A 15,850-nucleotide genomic window follows, 5' to 3' on the forward strand; every position below is an offset into this window, starting at 1 on the left:
GTTCTAGGTTGAGGAACTAGAAATACAAGAGATGCAAATAGTCAAGGAACAAGCAAGACAATAAACACAAATAGTCAAAGAACAAGCAAGGCAATAAGCAATGTTCCGTGAACACCCCTGTGATCACTGTTTTTTAAGGGCTTATCAGAATGACCAAATTATCTGAGCCTACTTCTCTGTCCTAGCCCAAAGTCATTTTCATGTCTGAAGCCTATTTCCTTGTTCTAGCCTAATATTTAGATCCCTGCCTGAAATTACTTCTTTGTTCTAGCCTAAGATTTAGATTTTTGCCTGAATTTACTTCTTTGTTCTAGCCTAATGTCAGATTCCTGCCTGAAGACCATTTCCTAGTCCTTTGCCAATGTCATATTCCTGTCAAGCAGCCTATCTCCTTGTCCTCAGCCCACATCAGATTCTTGCCCAGCACCCCCAAAAGCTCTCCACTTCTCCCCCCTTTTTTGTTTCATAACAAGATTAAGCCTGTCTTAGGTCATTCTGATAAGAATGCCTTCTTTACCTGTCATGGAATATGCATTCTCAAAAGCAATGCACTTCTGTCTTAGGTTGGTAAGGCTCTGTGCAGAATCTTACCTGTCCTTGGCTTGCCAAGGTTGTTAATTTAATAACTCTGTCTGGGGGTCCATTTTCAGTTTCAAGCCATGTATTTGGCTGCCAACATGTTGATGTCGTTAAAGACAAGCTTTAACACAATGGACAGGAATAAAAGTATTCCCAGGACAAAAAGGGCTAGTATGATCAAGCTATATATGTCATTCTTGAAGCTTGACCAAAACAGAAATACTGATCTCAGGACATGAGTAATTTTATCAGCAGTATCTGCCACATCAGTGCTCAGCAGAGCAGCATTCTTTAAATTCATAAGCTCACTATGCAAAGTTAAAACACCAGAGAGGTGTTAGACTTATGTCAAATACACTGCATATGTCTTTAAATTTTTTCCTAATTATAATGACTATCACTGTAAATTTTAGAAGTAACATGAATCCAATGGTATTTGACATGACACTTAAGATGGCTCCTTACTCTTAAACTCTGAACCTCCTTCCAATAATTTGAATAGGATAAAGAGCATCAATCTGTTGTTCCAAATGCCTATCTAAATCCTCTTGTATATTCAACACATTAGTAACATTTTTTGCTAAATGATTTACAAAAGTAACTGTCTTAACTTCTTGTGTGAAAGCAATTGTAGAAGCAGTGGTGCTAGCAACTAAATTAGTAATTAAAGCTGTTATACCAGCAATAATCAAGCCTACTACCCTCTTGCTTCTGCTTAAAGCCTAACTCATTTCTTCCATTACTTGCAAGCTATTTTTAGAATCCCAAGTTTCTGTGATATTCAGAGCAATAAAACAGAAGCTGGTTGATAGACCCCCATAACAGACATGCTGGGTTTCAACACACTAACACAATTAGAAAGTATACAATCAATGCAACTTATGTCAAATATTGTAGACAAAACAAAAGTAATTTTAACTTGACAATTAAAAGAGCCTTAACACATGTACTAACACTTGTTTGAAATCCAGATCCTATCTCAACTTTATCTCTTGCTAGTGTAACATCATAGAGAACCACAGCTAACTTCCAGATATGTCTCTGAAAATGTCCAGAACCAGCCTTCCAAATGAAGACTGTTATTTTCAATATAAGAAAAATACAAGAGTCATTATAACTTCTCTTTTTGATTATCTTTTTGTTCTACAAGGTGTAAAAACTTGAGGCAAGGCAGCCTGTCCCATCTGGGGTATAGGTAATCAAAGGTGGGTTGGAAACATATGTCTAATACACCATTGTCTGGGCACTCAGCAACCAGAGCTTCAGGTTCTAAACACCTAGCCTGGGAACCCACATGGAGGGTCCCATGGCTTTAGCTGTATATGTAGTGGAGGATGGCCTTGTCAAGCATCAGTGTGAGAGGATGGCCTTAGTTTCTTGAAGGCTGGATGCCCCAGTGAAGGGGAATTTGAGGTCGTGGAGGTGGGAATGGGTGGATAGGTGGGGGCACACCCTCACAGAAATAGGAGGAGGGAGGATGGGATAAGGGGTTTCCTGGGAGGGGGGGAAATGGGGAAGGAGATAACATCTAAAATGTAATTAAATAAATTATCCAATAATAATAATAAAACAGATAATGGAACTGGCTATTGCAGTTAAGCATTTGAGACTTTTTTTTGGCAGCAAATTAATATTACCCGTATTACTGGGATTCTTTATAATTGTCAGGGACAAGGGACTGTGGAAGGTGCCCATGGAACTTTAAAATAATATTTTCATAAAATAAAAAAGGGGGAGGTATATCCGCATACACCACAAATTCATTTAATCATGTTCTCTTTATTTAAATTTTTTTCAATGACTTAACATTTTATTGATCTACTATAGGCCAGGACTGGGCAAGGCACCAGGTTTCAGGTACCATCCTCAGGTTCAGTCTGATCTTCCCCATCTGCCTCTGTTTGAGGTCAGCCTCTTAGAAGAGGGTCTTGTCTCCTCCTTTCATCTGGCCCCTCTAGGTGTCATCATCTTTCTTCCTTCCAGGGACTGTGAAGCTCACAAAGGGATATGTTTACTGTCAGTAGAGCAGGATCTGCTATCCCTCTGCATGCCCTGAGACTTAGCTCAGGTGTCTTCCAAGCTTGCTGGTTGCCTTTGGAACTGCCACCTCAGGAGATCATTAGGTTTTCCTCAGTGGTGTTGGCAAGGTAGTTGGGGATGGTAGGGAGAAGTCTGATGTTCTTTAAGATCAAAGTTATCATGGTCCTCTCTGCAGACAAAGGGATGATTGGCAAACATCTTGGCAGCCCTGGAGCCAAGAACATTCTCCTCTCAGAACATTCTCCCAGCACCCACTGGAAGCACCAGGCACAGAAGAAGTCTCCATCACAACCAGCATAGCGCAGAGTAGCATCCTCATTGCAGATACAGCACCAGGGGAGTTGTTTTTCCTCAGCCTGGGGCCCCTGCTGCTGGACTCTCTGGATGGCTGTCTCTTCATCCTCATCCTCATCCTCATCCTCATCCTCATCCTCATCCTCATCCTCATCCTCATCACTGTCTGGGAGTTGATAGTCCTGGAGGGTCACTCTGCTGGGGTCCTGTCTTCTGACAATTGACTTGAGGCAAGGCAGCCTGTCCCATCTGGGGTATAGGTAATCAAAGGTGGGTTGGAAACATATGTCTAATACACCATTGTCTGGGCACTCAGCAACCAGAGCTTCAGGTTCTAAACACCTAGCCTGGGAACCCACATGGAGGGTCTCATGGCTTTAGCTGTATATGTAGTGGAGGATGGCCTTGTCAAGCATCAGTGTGAGAGGATGGCCTTAGTTTCTTGAAGGCTGGATGCCCCAGTGAAGGGGAATTTGAGGTCGTGGAGGTGGGAATGGGTGGATGGGTGGGGGCACACCCTCACAGAATCTTCAAGCCAATCTTCTGACAAGAGCCAGGATCCGTTCCTGCCTGGTGTTCTGTGGCTCAATGGCTGCCTCAGCCAGCAGCTTGTTCTCTTCCTCCAGAGACTGGCTGGCCTGCCCCTGGGAATTTATGTGCTGCTTTCTTTCTTTCTTTTTTTCCTTTTTTTCAGCCTTCTTTTTTTAAATGTATTTGTATTGGATATTTTATTTACATTTCAGATGGCATCCCCTTTCTCCATTTCCCCTCCCTAGAAAACCCCTATCCCATCCCCACTTCTCTTTTTTGCTTTTATACAATTTTTTAAATGTTAATCAAAGGCTTTATAAATTTGGTAATGTTCAATATCAATCAGAAGTGTAACCCAGTACCCAACCTAGATATATCAACTATCTTTGATTGGCGTAGACACACGAACATCCACCTCCATGTCCCCCACCCCTCTTTCTCTCTTTTGTCACCTAGCTCCTCCTCTCCTCTACATCCTCTCCTTACTCATCCTTTTCCTCTCCGTACTTCTCTCACCTTAGCTCTTCCTACATATCACCCTTCCTGTTAAAATAAAACTTTCCTCTCAAAATACAATTAGAGCATAACTACACCAATTTGTGTCAGTAAGGTACAAGATAGACCTAATACACAGACCATCATTTTGTTGACTAAACAGAACCTCTGTCATCTCTCCTAACTAAAAGACTTAGTTCTGAACCTGGCTTTTTTTCTTGGCTTTAGAATGAATGTCAGCTGAAAACCATCCTCTCAAATCTTTTCTTTCAAAGTAAATAGCCAGGATTGGCTATGAGACTATAAGTTTTCAACCCCTTCAGAAATCCAGAATGACTGAGTTAACTGAAATTATGGGAAGCACAAAGCATAGCTTCTAAACCTTAGCCAATTTATAGAGACTGCTGAACACCTGGACAGTCCCTATACTACAAAACATTGGAGCATCTGATCTTTAGCCTCTGGCCCAGGATCATCTGACAGACCTAGTGATGCAGAATTATTAAGGGCTGATTACTCTGTCTTGGCAGATATAATCGGTCGACTATTCTGCAAGTGTGTCCTTTTCTGGACAGTAATTTCTCTGAAGATGAAAAGAGGCAATTCTTGCCTAGTGGCTGTCTCCCCACAACTGAAGTAACTCCAAAGATGCTCAATTTCTTCTTAGAATCCAAGACAGGAAGCTGTCAGGAGCAGACAGCTCTCTAAATGGACATTAATACAGAAATGTTTGTAACATCAATTCTGTGGACTTCTGACATTTTGAAAACCAACTATCCATGTAAGGTAATCTGGACTGTTGTCTGTTAACTCCTCTCAGCTATTTCTAAATAAAATATAGAAAATACCCTAACAATAAACTCAAAGCCATGAATTTGCTATAGGCCCTAAACTCACAGGCTACCCATCTCAAATCAGTTAAAAAAGTTAAAGAAGGACTGGGTCTAAGCCTTGTATTCCTAAATGTGTTATACAGGCACAATGTCTATGAGAGTAACAATATTCATCTCACTTTTATATCAACAAGAAGCTCGTACCAATGAAAACCTTAAATTTGAAATCAAAGTAAATTTTGTCCCATTTAAGAAATTATAACTTCATCTTAATAACAATTATACATATTTCTACCAATAGGTTATGGCTATGCAGTAAATCCTAGCTAATCCTCCCTGTTCCAACAAAACCACTACTTTTCCCTAGAAAGACAGCCCAATATTAACCACCTCAGTCCCCAAGCCCAGGGAATAGAGGCGCCGACTCTCCATTAACTTCTTCAAGCTGATTATGGGTGTTGAGATATTAGAATAGGGGCGGGGGAGAGAGTAGATTGATAAGCCTCTGATGTCTGTGTCTTCACTGCATCTAGCTGGAATTCCAGGACATCATAGGTCTGAGCAGGTCTGCTCAGCTTGCTTGATGAGTAGATACCAAGGCTGTGTATTCTGCAATATACAATTCTAAGATACTGCCTGCGTCAGAGCTCCTGGGAGGCCTGCTTCCTCTGGGTTCTGTGAGATTGGGGGCAGAGCTGCTACCCGGGATCTGCTCAGTGCTCAGGCCCAGACTGGAAGGAACCTATTTAAAAAATTTTTAAATATAATTTGGATGCCAAAGAACTTTCTGCTGAGTGTCTATGGCACTCTACTACTAGGCATACTTATGCATAGGTGAAAGGAAAGGGTCCACTTACTGGCATATGGCATGATCCTGATCAGGTATTTAATATGGGGAAGAGGGCATGTGTGTGTTTTTTCTGCAGGATGCTGATTTATCATTTTCTTTAGGCCTCCAAAGGTACTGCATGCGTGTGGTACACAGACATTCAGCTGGAACACCTGTATTCATATAAAATATTTTCAATTATAAAAGAGGCATTGGTCAATAGAATAGAATTTAAGACCTCCAGAGATCCAAGGACAGTTGATATTTTACAATGAAGCCCAAAATACACATTGGTGAAGGGAGCATATTCAACAACTTTGCTGGTCAAACTGCATAGTTGTATGTCAGATGACAAAACTGCATTTGTTTCTCTTAGACTGTACAAAGCTGTGTTTCAAATGGACCAAGAACCTAAATATAAGACCTGCTATCTTGAACCTGATAGAAGAAAAAAGGGAACAAGGTTGAACATAAAGGCACAGGAAAGGGCTTTACGAACCAGACCCTGATAGCACAGGCATTAAGACGAAAGAGTGAATAAATGGAACCCCATAAACAAAACCCTCTGTACAGCAGAGGACACTGTGTTTAAAGGGGCAGCCCATAAGAAAGGAAATTCTTTACCAATTACACATCTGAAAGTGTTAGGATGAAAAAAACAACTTGAAACGTTTAGAAAACCACAGTTAAATGGAGTATGGATGTAAAGAGAGTTCTGAAAAGATGAATCACAAATGGTTGAAAAATACTTTGCAAAGTGTTCATCATCCTTAGCCATCAGGGAACACAAACCAACAGTGAGATTTCATCTTATCCAGGTTGGAATGGTCAAGATTAACAAAATAAGTAACAGCAGAAGCAGGGGAAAGGGAACACATCTTCACATCTTGTAAGCATGCAAATTAGTACAAACACTATGAAATGTCATGTGGAGGCTGATCAAAAGCTGAAAATAGCTTCACAAAATCCAGCTGTACCACTCCTGAGCATAGACATTACTCCAGAGAAGCTTGCCCATTGACATTCACTGATTTTTGTGTAATAGCTTGAAATTGGAAGCAATCTAGATGTCCACTTACACATACAGAGTAGAATATTATTCATTTGTTAACAAAAATGGAGCTATGAAATTTTCAGATGAATAGGTGAGACTGGAAACATTCTAAGTCAGGTAACCTGGACCCAGAAGGACAAACACTGTATGGTCTCCCTCATAGGTGAGTGTTAGCCTTTAAGCTTTAGATATGTGCATTTTGTTTAGAAGACCTACCCCTAGCCAAGTAGTTATTGACAACAGATACCGTCTGGGAGAGGGAAAATCCATTTCCTTCAGTGAAGCGACATGTATTAACCACACTCCCGAGTAGGCTAACACAAACTGGACTCCATGGCTTTTGTTTGTCTTTAGAGAGTGGGAGAACATGAAGTTGGATGTATAGGGAGGTGAGTTATGATCTGGGAGGAGTTGGGGGAGAGTAATGAAAAGAATCAAAATACATGGAAATATAAAGAATAAATAGAAATATTATTTTAAAACATTAGGTGTTTTTTCTTTTTAGACAGGGTCTCACTATGTAGCCATGGCTGGCTTCGAGTTCACTATATACGCTAGCCTGGCCTCAGACTTACAGAGATCCACCTGCTGCTGCCTCCTGATTGTCGGGATTAAAGGTTGCATCACCACACTGGGCTTTAGCTGTTTACATTGCATTCAGTAGTGCTGGGGTGGGGATGTGCATACCACTGCCCACTTCTGGAGATAAAAGACAACTTTCTCTTTCCACCCCATGAGTGCTTTGGATTGACCTCAAGTGATCATGAGTAGTGGCAAGCTCCTTCCCCCCTGAACCCTGGCCCATCACTTAATTTCCTACTTGCAGTTTTTTATTTATAAAAAGGGACATAATATCTACCTTGTATGTTTCTGTAAAGAAACAGTTTGTGAGGAGCGACTGATAGAGAAACAGGCTGAGCAGAGCCGAGCCAGCAGTGCTGTCCGTATGCTGCAGCCACCTTGGAGCAGCTCTGCTGTACTGGATTTTCAGCAGTGTTAAATAGTGTTGCAGTGCATTCTCAGTTGTTTTCTCCTAAGAAACGTGTGCGTGTGTCTGTGCATGTGCATACTTGTATGTTAATGTAGGTTTATGTGTGCCCTTGCATGCAGAAACCACAAGTAGATCTCAGGTTTGTTCTGTCCACCCTCCTTTTTGAAATAATCTTTCATTGGCTTAAAGCTCTAAGGGCAGGGTAGACCAGCAGACCAGTGAGATTCAGGTATGTGCCTGTCCCTACCTCCCTGTGCTAAGGTCACAAACAAGCCAGTTAGTAAACTTTGGTTTTGGGAACTAAACTTGAGTATTTGTGTTTGCAAGGCAAGCGATTTACTCATTGAACGAACAGTGTCCCTAACCCCCAAAATGTGTTTTGAATGTGCTGGATATGTAGGTCAATATGTAATACCCCTTGCCTAGCACACAAAGAACTTTAAAATTAAATCCTTTGAAGTACATAAAACTTGGTGTGGGTGGCATGCTCCTGCAATCCTAGCAATCAGAAAGTGGAGGCAGGAGGATCAGAAGAGAGAGCAAGGCCATTTTCAGCTAGGTACCACATTTGAGGCCAGTTTGGGCAAAGAAATGTTTTGAAAAAATTTTTTTCATTTACAATGACAAAATAAAGTTAGTGATTCCCACCTGGTAGGCTCTGTAGTTGCTCCTGTACATAGGACTTTTAGTGCTCGGCAGGTACCAAGCATGTTTTAAGTACTTATCGTTTCCCTTGCAGTGGTGGCTCTGTGTATAATTTGTATACAGATGAGGATGAAGAAGCTGAGCCTTCTCCTTCTGGGCAACAGATCATTGAAAATTCAATAACTATGAATAAGATGAAGCTGCTGAAGGCTAAGATGGAGAACATGAATCTCAGCAAAAAGGTGAAGCTGTTGGCTCTTGGCCAAGCTTTTCTCTAGCTTACACTGGCAGGGCTCACAGCACTGAGGTCTGTTGGTAACTGTGAAAACTATAAAATATTACTCATTTCATGTTTCCGGCCTCAACTTATTTATTAAGATGTGACAAATGAATATTGAGATTTTTAGTCTTGTAACACACCTAAAAGGGTTATACGCATTTGCCATAATTCATCCTTAAAATGTCATAGCTGTGGTATGGAAAGGGTATTTAAAAATAGCTTAATCTTCAAATAATTACCTTTGAAAATGTGATTTCAAGATCTACAGACACTGAGAAAGACACACCACAGCCTAGGCTGGTCCAGAACTTAGTATATAGTCCAGACCTGCCATGAACTCAGCAGTCCTCCTGCCTTCATCTCCTGAATGTTTGGATTCTAGGTGTGTGCTCACCGTGCTAGAAGATATTTACCACTTAGCTTCAGTAGACACTAGACACTGCCAGTTTTCTAAAGTAATACCAAAGCCAAAGTGAACAGTCCACATCCCAGGATTGGGCGAGACTTCAGTCTTCTACATTCTTGACAGTTGTTTTTGTTTCTGGATATAAGTCTGTCTCTTTCTCTCTGTCTGTCTCTTTCCCCATTTCTGCTCTTTCTCCCATCTCACACAGCTGCACTATTCCTTTCACTCTGTTAGTGCCCCCACCCATATAAAATACACAAACTTTTAAAGTAATTCTTGGAGCCTGGCCAGATGGATCAGCAAGTTAGGGCCCTTGCCACATAAGCCTGCAACCTTAGGGCCAATCTCTATTAAGGCAGGAGAAGAGAACTGACTTCTGAAAGCTGCCCTTTGACCTCCCCATGCATGCCATGGCAACTCACCCCATAAAAATAATAATAGTAAAATTTAGGCTATGCTTGATGAATTTTTACAGCTAGATGCACTTATTTAGACATAACTCAAAGTAGTCCACTTTTTTTCTTTTTTCTTTTCTTCTGTTTGTTTGTTTGAGGTAGGCTATCAGTGTATTTGCCACACTGATCTGGAACTCACTCTATAGGTTGGCCTCAAACTCACAGAGATTCTCCTGCCTCCTTCTGAGTGCTGGGATTAAAGGCATGCATGGCCACCCTTGTTCCACTGCCTCATTCTGTAAAAAATTCCCTCATTATCTTTCCTAAAATAAAGACTATTTTTATATATACTCCCACAGCTAAGTTTTGTGTGCTATGAAACTTTATACAAATAGAAACATAGACAGCACAGCCTCTTCAATATAAAATGTAAAAATTCTTTTAAATTTATTTTAAATATTATTTAAATTATACTGTAAATCTCCTTTTTGTTTCTCTTTTCTATGATAAGCATTCAGGTGTCTGAGTTATAACTTTTATTAACAGAACTTCCATTGGAGCATGCTTATACATTCTTTGATGAACACATGCACTTTATTTTTTGGATTGTATACTTAACAGGAAATTTAGAGTCAGGAAAGATAACCTGTTTTATACCATATAGCTAGGTACTTGGTGAGCATCACAGCATTCTTTGTGCAGTATAGGGAGGAGATCATGAGTTTTAGGTTAGCCTGCCTAAATAAGTTCTATGCCAGTTTAGGCTACAGAGTGAGACCCTGTCTCAAAACAGACAAACAAAAGTTACAGTGATGGTTTTCATAGGTTTACAAGCAGTTCAGACTCCATCAATAACAGAAGAGCTCTGGTTTGTGCACTGTCCTTGCAACACTTACAGTCATCACTGTTTTCCTCTTAACTATTCTTAGGCTTCTGTATTGGGTTTTATTTCATTTTTCTTATAATGAATAGTGTTTACTTAAAAAGTGTTGACTCTTCATTTGGTTAAAATTCTGTTCATTTTTTACATTGCCACATATTTGTTCATTTTAAAATTAGGTTACCTTGCTCTTATTGGTTTGTAGACATTTAAAGAGTGTACTTTGGAGTTGAGTGTGATGACATAGTCATGTAATCCCTGGCCTTGGGATGTGAAGGCAGGATCATCCGAGTTCAGAGTCAGCCTCAGTATAGCATGCTTGAATATAGTCTGGGTGACATGAGACCTGTGTCAAAGCAACCAGTACATATACATTTATGTGTGATAGAAGGTCTGTCAGATAGATGGTTTGTAGTTTTCAATACTCCATGTCATACTCTTTCACCTACTTTTGATGAATATTCTTAATTTTAGCATATTACAATTTAGCAGTTTTGCTTTTATGATTAGTATTTAATAATTTTTTATGACATACTTTCCTATCACAGGTCTTGAAGATAATGCTTCCATGGTTTTCTCCAAAACTTTTAGGTTATTGTTTCTTTCTAGTTTAACTCTATAATTCATCTGATTTTTTAAAAAAGCATATGTAAAGATCTTATTTTTTAATTATATGATGAACAATTAACCAAAAAAGTTATGTTATAATTTTTATTTATATGCAGTAATAGAACTGTGAAATATATGAATTAAACCTATAAGAAATAAGTGTATGCTTGTCTTCAAAGATTTCTACTCTTAGCATAGCTGGTAGAACAGAGAATTGGAAAGGTTTCTGAGAGGATCTGAAGACCATTAGCAACTCACTTGATGTAGTTGGTGTTTGCATAATGCTTCACCCAACAACAGAATACGCATTACTTCTTAAGGGAGTACATTACAACATTTATCAAAAAAGAAAGAAAGAAAGAAAAAAACAAAATACAGTATTTTATACAAAAAATAATTCTAATAAATTTCAGAAAGATTAAAATAATCAAAAATGCTCTGGTTTACAAAGAATGAAACTGGAAATTAATAATAGATACCTGGAAAAATATGATTTAAAAATAAAAGTTACTTCTGAGTAACTCATAGGTCAACAAGAAATAGAAAGAGAAGTTGAAATAGATAACACATTGGATAAGACAATTCTGGTAATGCAGGCTAAGTGACTTTTTAAGAATATTAAATATTTTTTGCATTGTTGGCATGACTCACTCTTGGTTGTAATGGTTTTCTCTTTTGTTTCTAAATATTTTTCTTAGGAGTTTTATTTATCTGAGGGAGGTGATTTTCAATTTTCTTTTCTGTCATACAGCAAGATTGAATGAATTTCACAGAGAAGATACTATCACCTACTTAGTATTTTAACTTATTTTTATTTTAAATAATGGTAAAATATATAATATTTACTATCTATCTTATGTAGTTATTTATTTAGTTGACAGAGTCTTATATAGCCTAGTTTAGCCCCAAATCTGCTGTGTAGTTAAGGCTGATCTTGAACTCATAAATCTCTTTTATCTCCTATCTGTCAGTACCACAGAAATGTCCAAGCATGTGAGGCTTTAGTTGTGTTCATATGTAGCCCTGTTAGTGGTGTTAATAAGTATGTTTTTATCTTAGTTCAGTAAGTCTTCAAAACTCTGTCTTATAAAACAGAATTTTGGTATTCCTTAAGACCAACTTCCTAGTACCCCTCTCTTAACCTCTTCCATTTCCCATTTCTATGAATTTGTCTACTGTAGATACCATACATAAGGGAAATAGAGTATATGTGGCTAGATTATTTAATTAGTATGACATCTCTGAGGTTCATCCATGGTTCAGCACATGTCAGAATCTCCTTTCTTTTTAGACTGCATGTATGTACCATGTTTTGTTCATTCATTCACCTATCAGTGGACTTGTGAATGCCATGGGTACAAATACCTCTTTGGGACTTTGGCTTTGCGCGCATGTGCGCGCGCGCGCACACACACACACACACACACACACACACACACACACACACAATTTATTCTTAGATAATTTGTTACATGTACATGATGCATAGTAACCCTTCCTTATTTTCCAACCGTTCCTGTCCAACCTCCATCCTCCCCACAAATCTCTCCTGTGCCTGTTTTGTGTTATAACTCCTGAGTCTAATCGGAGCTGTCATGGCCCCTTGAGTTTGGACTTGTCCACTGGAATCTGGTGGGCTCAGCAGTGGGGTACACAAGTGACAGTCATATTAGATATTTTAAGGAGTATAAGTCCATCGTTTTGTAAATTATCCCTCAGTTTTAATTCATCTGAATTACACTATGATTAGATATAGTTTACACTGCTTTGACAGAAATGTGTCCCAAAGGTGTATTAGATTAGAATTTCCTTGTTAACCCCAAAGTGGTTGAGTAGATTTAGGTGAGTTTTGGTGGCTGAAGTTTTTTGACTTTTCATTGTGTTTAATTTTTAGTTTTATTGTATGGAAATCAGACAGTATTATCTACAGTTCTGATGTTTAAAATTTAATTATTAGAGATCTGATATTTTCCATGTGTGTCCAATATATATTCAAAAGATAGTTTATTCTCTTAACTTCAGAGTAAAAATTTGATAGGTATCTATGTGTAAGGTCTACCCTATTGATTGGTTGCTTAGAGATGAGATGATTCCTTTTTTTTTTTTTTTTTTGTCAGTTTGGTTTCTTCTGGAATAAGACCCATGATCCATGAAAACCCATGGCAGGTTTCTGTTCATCTTAAGGGAGCATTTGTTATGTGATTTGACAAATATCTGCAGCAGTTTTGTTGTACTAATCATAAAGGTTGGGAGTGATGCTTGCTGTCCTGGACTGTTTGCTGCTTATTTGTTTGTTTGGTTGGTTTTATTTTATTTTATTTTATTTTATTTTTGAGACAGGGTTTCTCTGTGTGGCCCTGGCTCTCTTGGGTTCTGTAGATCAGGCTGGCCTTGAATTGACAGAGATCTTTTTAAAGGTGTGCACCGCTCCTACCACCCAGCTTCTGGACTGCATCTTTACCATTCACTTTTCTGATGTCATCCCCAGACCCGACCCTTTTGCCTCCTGCATGCTAGCTAAGTGACAGTCAGAAAACTTAGTTGGTTTTCTCTTTTCTCCATCCTGTCTCATTGTTTAGATGAACAGCAGTTCTACTTTTAAATAAAATGGAACATAAATAATTTTCCTATCCATATCCCTACTGATGTTTTAGTGTTAATGCCATGGCTGCTAAGAGTCTTTTTGCTAAACTTTCCCCATACCTTTTGGTTAGTTGCATATCTTAATAAATTCCAAGGAAACAAAAGGAAAGGTTAGATTTATAAACACTGAATTTTCAGAACTCTAAAACTTAAGAAAAAAACCAAGTGATAACTTAAGAGTACTTTGAGGATCATTTCTCTAGTTTGTCAAGTGATGGGTTATTCAGATAGGAAAGGTTTAGGCTTTAACACTGTTCTGCAGCTGCCTTCCTTTTTATACTGTGGTTAAAAAGACATCTCACCACTACACCCTACTATTCTTTGTAAATTACTTCATTTAAAAAATGTTATATTTGTTCCTGTTTTAGTCAGTTTTTCATCACTGTGAAGAGAAACCATGACCATGGCAACTCTTAGAAAAGAAAGCATTTAATTGGGGCTTGCTTACAGTTTCCTGGGGTTTAGTCCATTGTCGTCATCATGGAAGGGAGCATGGTGCCACAGAGTCAGACATGGTGCTGGAGAAGTTGAGAGTTATGTATCTGGATCAGTAGGCAGCAAGAAGAGGGGAAAACACTGGATCTAGCTTCAGCGTTTAAAACCTCAGAGCTTCCAAGAAGGCCACACCTACTACAAGAATGCCACATCTCCTAATAGGGCCACCCTGTAAGCATTCAAATCTATGAACTTATGGGAGCCATTCTTACTCAGACCACCACACCCCCTCATATTCAATTTTATTTTTTCAGTTGGGTTTTTGCTATGTACCCTGAGTGGCTTTAAAATTTCAATCTTTGGGCCTCACTCTACTGAGTGCTGAGACGCTGTGTGTGTTACCAGGTTCTGTTGGCTCGTGCCCCCCTCTTATGCTCCTTCCCTCTCAGGACCCTAGTTGGGTCTCAAGCAGGCCAGGCAAGCACTGTGACCCTGAGCTACATCTCCAGCCCTGGCTTTTGTCTTTAAAGCATATGTATGACTTAGAAATTAACTGTTCGGGGTCAATTTCATGTATCCTTGTGTGTGTGTGTGTGTGTGTGTGTGTGTTTTCAACAGAGTACTTCACCAGTATTTTTTTGTAACTTGTTAATTTTATGTTTACCTTTTTATTTCATTTTGTTTGTAGTGAACTTCCTTTATACATATGTTGGAGCTTTATTTTATAGTAACTATGTTCTGTTACCTTCTACAATTCTTTGTTTTATTTTCATTCTTTTGGATAGTTTTATACTTTTTCTTAGTACTGTTGATTAAATGTCTCTTTGAATCTGATTTTCTTTGGGCATCTTATGGTTTAATTTTCATTCTGAAAATTATTTTTTTTTCTAATTATTTCTAAGCTTGGCTAACTTACAGTTTTTGGTTCGTTTTGTCTTTGTTGAGGTCATGACTTGATGTACTCTTCGAGTATTATCTGCAAAAGCTTAGCATGATATCAGGCTTCTGTAATCCTCACACTGCAAGGGCTAAAGCAGGAAGATCACAAGTTCTAGGCCAGGCTTGACCCCTCTCTCCAAATCAAGCAGGCTGGAGAGATTTCTCACTGGCTCAAGTACCCACCATACAAGCATGAGGACCTGGGTTCAGATCTCCATAACCAACGTAAAGAAGCAGACACCATGACTTGCATCTGTAACACCAGCTGAGACAGGCAGATCCTGATCCCTAGAGCTCACTGGCCAGTCAATATAATGTAATTAGTGAGCTCCATGTTCAGAAAGAGCTGCTATCCCCAAAAGTAAGGAAGACAACAATTAAGGAAGACACCTATATCAACTTCTGACCTCTACATGAATGCACACACCTGTACCTACACATATACCAGTATGCACATACACCACACATTAATAAACAAAAGATACAAATATTAATTTAAAGATATTTCATTTAGATTGGAATACTGTGGTAAAGTTCTTTTTTTTTGCTACATTGTGTCAAGGGAGAATTTATGTGTGCTAAAATGTTCTGATTCTCACTTTCTGTTTTATTCTGATATGAATATGTTACCTCCTTTTCTGTTCTTTTTCTTATAATGTTATTAAGGTAAGCATTGAGAGTCATGGGCTAGTCGGGTGGTGGTGGCGCACGCCTGTAATCCCAGCACTTGGGAAGCAGAGGCAGGCGGATTTCTAAGTTTGAGGCCAGCCTGGTCTACAGAGTGAGTTCCAGGACAGCCAGGGCTACACAGAAAAACCCTGTCTCCCAAAAAAAAAAAAAAAAAAAAAAAAAAAAAAAAAAAAAAAAAAAAAAAAAAAAAAAAGAGTCATGGGCTAATACACAGAGTAGGGATGTTATTGTTATATAGGAGGTAACTTATTTCAAGGGTGCTTTTTTTGTGTGTTTGGTTTT

At 38.9% G+C, this 15,850-nt stretch overlaps 1 protein-coding gene across 13 annotated transcripts in view; it reads left to right on the top strand.

Annotated features, from left to right (window-relative positions):
* Zfand4 (zinc finger AN1-type containing 4) overlaps nt 1–15,850 on the top strand; it is a 67,738-nt gene that overhangs the window by 32,923 nt on the left and 18,965 nt on the right. For all 13 annotated transcript variants that reach the window (XR_013112577.1, XR_013112576.1, XR_013112575.1 and 10 more), the window contains one exon: nt 8,386–8,533. Coding sequence is in view for 10 of the 13 variants with exons in the window: in XM_076940338.1 (XP_076796453.1) it covers nt 8,386–8,533 (148 nt within the window). In the remaining 3 variants the exon portion in view is untranslated. The remainder of the gene's footprint in view (nt 1–8,385; nt 8,534–15,850) is intronic.

The sequence above is a fragment of the Arvicanthis niloticus genome, chromosome 9, assembly GCF_011762505.2.
Source record: "Arvicanthis niloticus isolate mArvNil1 chromosome 9, mArvNil1.pat.X, whole genome shotgun sequence".
Classification (NCBI taxonomy): domain Eukaryota; kingdom Metazoa; phylum Chordata; class Mammalia; order Rodentia; family Muridae; genus Arvicanthis; species Arvicanthis niloticus.